The sequence below is a fragment of the Tasmannia lanceolata genome, unplaced genomic scaffold, assembly GCF_043159265.1.
Source record: "Tasmannia lanceolata isolate RefF3 unplaced genomic scaffold, GAP_Taslan_0.1 ptg000015l, whole genome shotgun sequence".
In the NCBI taxonomy this organism is placed as follows: Eukaryota; Viridiplantae; Streptophyta; class Magnoliopsida; order Canellales; family Winteraceae; genus Tasmannia; species Tasmannia lanceolata.
This window is the reverse complement of record NW_027518692.1, coordinates 36,029,126-36,037,137: the sequence shown is the minus strand read 5'-3', so window position 1 is coordinate 36,037,137 and position 8,012 is coordinate 36,029,126. Positions and strand designations below refer to the sequence as shown.

The following is an 8,012-nucleotide window of genomic DNA, read 5'->3' as shown; positions in this document are numbered from 1 at the left end:
AAAATGTGGTTTTGTAGTGGTTCTAGGGTATAAAATGTGGTTCCCTAGTTGTTCTAAGGTATAAATGTGGTTCCCTAGTGGTTCCGGGGTATAAAATGTAGTTCCCTAGTTGTTCCGAGGTATAAAATGTGGTTCACTAGTGGTTGCTGTGTATAAAATGTGGTTCCCTAGTGGTTCCAGGGTATAAAATGTGGTTCCCTAATGGTTCTGGGGTATAAAATGTTGTTCCCTAGTGGTTCCGGAGTAGAAAATGTAGTTCCCTAGTAGTTCCGAGGTATAAAATATGGTTCCCTAGTGGTTCCGGGGTATAAAATGTGGTTCCGTAGTGGTTCCGGGGTAGAAAATGTGGTTCTGTAGTGGTTCTGGGGTATAAAATGTGGTTCCCTAGTGGTTCCGGGGTAGAAAATGTGGTTCTCTAGTGGTTCCGGGGTATAAAATGTGGTTTCGGAGTAGAAAATGTGGTTCCCTAGTGGTTCCGGGGTATAAAATGTGGTTCTCTAGTGGTTCCTGGGTATAAAATGTGGTTCCATAGTGCTTCCGGGGTAGAAAATGTGGTTCAGTAGTGGTTGCGGGTTATAAAATGTGGTTCCGGAGTAGAAAATGTGGTTCGCTAGTGGTTCCGAGTTATAAAATTTGGTTCCGTAGTGGTTCCAGTGTATAAAATGTGGTTCCGTAGTGGTTCCGGGGTATAAAATGTGGTTCCCTAGTGGTTCCGGGGTAGAAAATGTTGTTCCGTAGTGGTTCCATGTTATAAAATGTGGTTCCCTAGTGGTTTCGAAGTAGAAAATGTGGTTCCGTAGTGGTTCCAAGATATAAAATGTGATTCACTAGTGGTTCCGGGGTATAAAATGTGGTTCCCTAGTGGTTCCGGGGTACAAAATGTGGTTCTCTAGTGGTTCCGAGGTTTAAAATGTGGTTCCCTAGTGGTTCCGGGGTATAAAATGTGGTTCTCTAGTGGTTCCGAGGTATAAAATGTGGTTCCCTAGTGGTTCCGGGTATAAAATGTGGTTCCCTAGTGATTCCGGCGTATAAAATGTGGTTCGGTAGTGCTTTCGGGGTATAAATGTGGTTCCCTAGTGGTTCCGAGGTATAAAATGTGATTCCCTAGTGGTTCCGGGGTATGTGGTTCCCTAACGGTTTCGAGGTATAAAATGTGGTTCTCTAATGGTTCCGGGGTATAAAATGTGGTTCCCTAGTGGTTCCGGGGTATAAAATGTGTTTCCCTAGTGGTTCCGGGGTAGAAAATGTGGTTCCATAGTGGTTCCGGGGTATAAAATGTGGTTCCCTAGTGGTTCCGAGGTATAAAATGTGGTTCCCTAGTGGTTTCGGGGTAGAAAATGTGGTTCCTACGCTGGGCCCGTACGGGCCGGGTCGACCCGCTAGTCACTCGGATTTTTGCCCTATTTTTTAAGATGTTTTTGGGAAATGTTATCCGCACTACCGTATTTTGATGAGGACACTCCTCACTTTATTAAAATTACGGTATGGCCCGCACCATAGGATGGTCCATAGCCTAAATAGGTTGTGCCCCAAAAAGCATTTCCGTAGGTTGATCATAACCCTCTGATCAGAATGTTAGAGGGTTGGTCCTAACCCTCTATAGATCGGAGGGATAGGATCAACCTATGGAAATAATTTTTGGGAGACAACCTATTTAGGCTGTGGCCCATCTAATGGACGCTTTCGATAATCCTATGAGGGGGCCATACCGTACTTTTAATTAAGTGAGGAGTACCCTCATCAAAATACAGTAGTGTGGATAACATTTCCCTTTTTTTTGTATTGGAATTTGCTAGCCACCTTCGCCAAGGCAACTTCTCGGCTTGTGGCCCATCCTTTGATGCAAAGATTGTGAAGTAATATGGGTGCAAAGGTGGCTAGCAAAACCATAATTGCAAAAAATAGTAATCATTACGGATTTGTGGCTGAAGTGTTAAGTTTCAAATGAAAAATTATGAAAAAATGGAAGCAGAGTAGTAAAATTACGAAAAAAAATACCAAAATGATGCACTAACATATGACAATTACCGAACTACAAAGTCCGACTGTCTTCCGTTGGAAGTCCGAAAAAACCTTCAAATTTCCGAATGGAAGCAGTATTTTGGTTACGTATACTGGCTTCCATTCGGAAGTCCGAAGTTTTGTTCGGATTTCCGACGGAAGCCAATAGAATAGAGATAATTTCAAAGATTTTTATTTTCAAATTGAGTAATAATTCCAAGGATAATAGGGATATACATTGTGATCTTAGTGTCATGCAGGCAACCAAAAATTGAAGCTTGATTTTGATGTTTTAGAATCCAAAAATCCAAAGAAAATGAATTTATCTTGAAAATGGGGAAAACAACAAAATTCAGTTTTAAGCTCAAAATTCATTTTCTTTGCATTTTGTAACACTGCATTCGATAAGTTTATCATGAATAAACCCTCATGAATACCAAACTCTGTTGTAAATGGCAACTTTCAAAACCCTTCCATTGAGTTTTCCACGTTAGAAAAGTTTTGAGGAAGAAGAAGGTGGTAGTTGAGAAGGTAATAAGTGCATAGGGATTGGTGCAAAAAGGTAGAGAGAAAAAATAGGTAGGAGGGGTATATTTGTCCTAAAAATCATCTTCTCTAACCTGACAACACCTTTTTTAATAAATTTCAAATCACTACCCTTTATTCATAATTTAGACAAAACTTTACATTTTTTTAATAATTTTTCCTAATATATGTATCAGAAAATGTAATCAAGTAGAAGAATATATAAAATTTAAAGGGCAGTTAATTACATCAAATGATAATAAAATCCAGTAACTCAGATTTATCGGTACGAGATCTCCAGCAATCCTCCATCAAAGTCAAACCCTGCACAAGGAGAAATACCATCTTCCACAATTAGGAGGTAGAACAAAAATCTAGAACAGAAAACCTAACAAAAGAATTATCAAGTCCCCCACTGTTTTCATACTATAACAGCGCATGAAACATGTTAAAAAATAAAAGAGCGCCAATCTGAAAACGAAGCGAGAGAGTTCAAATACCAGCTTCCAAAATGAAAACTATCCAAAGAAGAGAGGAAAAGGGGAAAGAAGAATAATTTACTGTTGGTATTCTATGTTGATCTGGCTAGCTGATGAATTGGTGATGGCCGAAAATGCAGTGAGAGACAGTACCATAGTCCCTCCCGCAGAAGGGCGCGAAGCCGAAGTGCTGGCTCGGTCCACGATCTTGACCTGAATCGTCTGACCGACATTGCAAACCGGGGTTGCTGCACTAAGGCACCTCACCATGTACTGTCTCCCACAAGAGGCCCCATTGTCCCATATCCCCTCACTAGCCGATGCGAATAGGTTGTTCGCCGGAATTTGGCTTGCGTCTCTGGCATAACAAGCGGTTGCTGTCCAAAAAGAGTAAAAAGAAGAGAAAAATTGGTGACCCATTTGATCTTCTACATTCTTATGACCATATAATAAAAACTCAACATGAATCAAATTAAAACATAGTTAAAGCATTTTTTTGGATGCACTTACGTAAGTAGGGTGGTTGATAACTTGCGGCGGTGCCGACATCGGCTTTGCAGAGATGGAAGAGGAGCATGAGGAAGGAGAACCATGGGAGGAGGTGTTGAGGTTTAGACATGATGGGTTGAAGCCTGCCTTTCTCTCTGTCATCAGTTTTGAATTTTCAAATACTATTTCCGGGTCAACATTCATAAACAAACAAGGGATAGAAGATAAAATTAATGAACAGCTAATCCCTCAAAACAGTCCACCCATTTGGCACTCTCTCTTTTTTGTAACTTTCGTTCATCCCAAAGAAAAATTCGTAGTCACAAACACCCATTTCTTGTCTTAATTAACGAATCTCCCTTTTTCTTGCATGATTCAAATATTGGGGTGAAATTATACTATTATAGGGTGTAGGTAGTACGTAGCTACATTTAATGGGGTTACGACCATAGTCTAGCAAAAAGTGACGGGGCAAAAAAAAAAAATATGCGAGGGAGTAATTTGGGTTTAATTAATACGGTAAAAACTTGGTCAAATAAATTGAAACAAAAATAATAATATTAATGGATCGAACGTGTTTAATACGTTTTGTTTTAAATATACAGATTAAAAAAATGAGCATTCGTTTATGAGCAATGATAGACACAAGGGAGGCCTTGCATAAAGAGCCAAAAAAGGGCTTTTCATTGTATCCACGTCATTTTCAGTTACAATTTAAAATTGGTTGGTAAAATCAGTTACATTTACGACGTGGATCCAATCCAAAGCCCTTTTTTGGCTCTTTATGCAAAGGGCTCCCTTGTATCTATCATTGCTCTTCGTTTATATATGTATACATGGATATCAATGTATATGTAAAACTAAAATCTTGAGAGTGACATTAAGTTTAGGGATTTGCTAGGGACCATCATAGAAGGCATTTCACGGACTGTTGCATGAGAAATCAGTCACATAGGTCTTCTCCTTATTCATTTAATTCATCTAGGGTGGCTGCGCTCACATGCAAGAGCTGGTCCTCGGAGTGGCTTCTGCTATGGTTGGTAGGGGTGTAACTCGGGCGGGTCGGGTTCTGGTTGAGGCCAACCCAAACCCAACCCGAACAACCATTTACTCAACCCGAACCCGACTCAAACTCAACCCGTGTTGAGAAAACTCAAGCTGAACCCGACTTGAACTCAACGCAACCCAAGTTTTTTCCGAGTTGAACCCGCCGGGTTTGGGTTGAGCCCGCCCGAGTTGCACCCCTAATGGTCGGTCCTCCATTGCATGCTGACACATTATTTATAAAGAAGAAAGCAAAGGAAATCTTTGAATGGAATTAGGAATTTAGCGAAATGTTCGCAGAAGAAAGGTTATTCAAATTCGAATTTAGAAGGACGAGATGAGAATTCTGTGAATGATTCGAAAGGGAATATTGGGAATGGTATTAGGGTTTTAGATGATGGTAAGCAAAAAGATGTGACTCCAATGTATTTGCTGCCGAGAAGATGCTGGATATCTGTCATTCTTGAGGAGGAGGCTGATGCTCACGAGATGGAGGCCGAGATGTATAGTATCTGGTGGCCTGACTCCTCTGATAAGTTTGCATCATCTCCTTATGCTGCCTTGCATTAATCTTCATAAGTCTCCCACGATCAGAGGTTCTCTGACCCACCCCCCCCCCCCCCCCCACAACAAAAAAAAAAAACTCTAAAAAATGCCATTAAAAATGAGGTTTTGCTAACTATGATTATGATATAAATGTTGTCTCTTATGAAGTCTGCGGTTTTTGGATGAAATAACGAGCGCGGCGTCATGATTATGTGCAGCTACATACAACACCAGATAAAGCTCAATCTTGTGATATGCGATTTATATTAGGACCCGTCAATTTCAATCATCGTTTTCACTAGTCAAGACAAGACAATCTTGCTAGTCGATCTCTAATGAAAATATAGTAATGAGGTTTTTATAATGCAGCTTAGGCATGGAGAGAAGCATAAGCAACTCATGGAAAGTCAGCATGATAAAGAAAATGGAATTCAATAAGTAATAAAAAATATATAAAATTTTCATTGGGTACTGAATTTCTATTACATTTTCTTTCTAGAAGCACTGATTCTTAAACCTTGATTTTGTCAAAGATGGGCCCACCAACTCCACCATACGTATCAATGCATTGGAAAGCAAATACATGTTTGGCACGTATGAGTAACCTTTGGAGTTACTATATGGTGTTCGTTCTAACGGACATGCAGGTATTATTATTATTATTATTATTATTTTTTAAATAGAGTGAAGAGTTCCAAACCAATCATTTGTGGGACGCAACGTAAGTAGGTTGTGCTCCGAAAATCATCGCCATAGAATGATCCTAATTTTCCGATCCATGGAGGGTTAGAATCTTCCCATGAAGATGATTTTCGGAGCCTCCACCTATTTACATTAGGGCCTGACAAATGAATGATTTGAACATTACATAATGAGAGATATTTTGTTCCACCACATAGAATTTAAAACTTTGTCATAATTAATATAGTCAGAGGGATATAAACATATTCACATTCTTTCCATGTGAATGCATTTGGAAGTTTGGTGTTTTTTTCTCTTAGTAGCTAGAAGGCAAGAAAGAGCACAATGGTAGTTGGGGCCGAATTTGGCTTCTAATTAAACAATTGAAAAATGTTTCCAGCCGGATCAAGGGTTAATGAAACTAAACTTTGACAAATTGAGCTTTGGCAATCCGGGGCTTGCAAGTATAGGAGGTGTCTTTAGGGACGATCAAGGGGTGACTAGTTGGGCTTTCTCTGGCCCCATTGGGATTGCTGATTATCTTGGAAGGAATTAGATTAACTGAGGAGAAAGATTTAAGAAGATTGATTGTTGAGGGTGACTCGCTGAATGTAATAAGATGCTTAGATGGTAGCCATCCTCACCCTTGGAGGTTTGATGAAGGGTGGATGATATCAAGGAGCGAGCAGCATACTTTCATATTTGGTTTCATCATGTGCCGAGATCAGCAAATTTTGACATAGATAGATTAGCTAGGGCATGTGCGGGCGGGGAGTCTCTAGAGATCTTTGATTTCCTCCCTCCTTGAGGGCTTTTGTTGTTTATGTTTGATTTTTCTCTCTCTGTCATTTGTATTCCTTCGCGGGTGTGTGTGGGCAGAATTGTTGGGGATTCCATGCGAAAGCAAAGAACCCACATCGGAAAATTCAATGGATGTGGAAGGGCTTGTGAGGACTTATGACCCTCCCCATAAAGGCCAGCTTTAATGGGTAAGTTCTACACGGGTCCCAAAAAGTATCATCTAAAGGAAAGATTACCGAGGTATCTGCCATCCACGGTGAAGAGTATGAAGACCATATAATTCCATAAGATAACAGGAGTGCCTCTACCAAAACAAACTGATGTAGATATCATTTTTTTGGGGAAAACGAAAACTTTTGCTTACAAGTAACAAGACAATGCCAAGTTTCTTGTGAAATGTTGACCTCTACAACAAGTCATCTTAAGAGTGCCAAGTTGAAACTTCCAATATTGATTTCTCAGCATAAGCTTGTCATCTCCTCATCAAAACTAGTTATAGGAGGGACCCACAATAAGTAGATCCTAAGCCAAAATTCATTCCAATCAAAGAATCTTAACCATTCAATTAATGGCACTATACACTTCAAAGAATGGAAAAGTTGTTCCCAGTATTAGCTATCGTGCCTGGAGGTCTTGTCTGTTATTCATCAATTTTGTTATGGTAATAATTTGTCCAAGGATGAAATAAAACTAGACATGCTGTGGCACGGGGAACAGCCCCATTTGTGCAATCAAGGGTATTCCAAGGATAAAATTACATTGGTCAGGCACCATTGAAAGTCGATTTTGAAATCATATGTCACAACTACCAGACCAATGTTTCTCTTAAAAATAAAATCAGAAAGTTTATTTACAGAGAATGATATGGATAGGCACCTTGATCAGACCCTTACAACAGGGCCCATCTACATGATAGAAGTTGATATGATAGCTTTTGATGGGCCCCGTTAACAAAGGCTAATCACATGCCATTAATCTTTTCGGTCTTGGTGTTGATCGTGGACACACGATTTGATCAGAATGGAGCCCACGAAGAAGGATAAAACACTAAAGCATCATGTCATCCCTAATGTAGAGTCCTTGCCACAACAACAACAATGGAAGGGAGAGAAAGGAAACATACCTCTTGTAGGAAGGAGGGACCTTGAGAATGAAAAAGCCTTTACAATTCCAAACCCTAGGTTTTTAAATCCCCAATGGTTGCTTATATAGTTATGTAGAATCCCCGATGGTTGCTTGCTATATATAGAAGTAGAAACTTTCAAGATACTGGTTCAGTTAATGGGAAATAAAAGCTTACAACTGTCTGACGTTGAATAACTATTAATAGACATTACGGGATCAATAGAAAAAATCAACTGACATTTAGAGGCTGAAAAATCTAGAAGGAGACTTGTATTAATGAAATGAATCATATCCAAAAGATACCTAATAATTTCTTTCGTA

The 8,012-nt window shown here is 39.6% G+C and overlaps 1 protein-coding gene across 1 annotated transcript; it reads right to left on the bottom strand.

The window, feature by feature from the left end:
• Positions 1–2,734: 2,734 nt before the first annotated feature.
• Positions 2,735–7,794, bottom strand: LOC143846985 (EG45-like domain containing protein). Its single transcript, XM_077355627.1, has 4 exons — positions 7,690–7,794; positions 3,516–3,649; positions 3,088–3,382; positions 2,735–2,850 (listed from the first exon to the last, which is right to left on the bottom strand). The coding sequence occupies exons 2-4, from the start codon at positions 3,622–3,624 to the stop codon at positions 2,844–2,846; spliced, it is 411 nt and encodes a 136-aa protein (XP_077211742.1). The 5' UTR covers positions 3,625–3,649; positions 7,690–7,794; the 3' UTR covers positions 2,735–2,843.
• Positions 7,795–8,012: the final 218 nt, after the last annotated feature.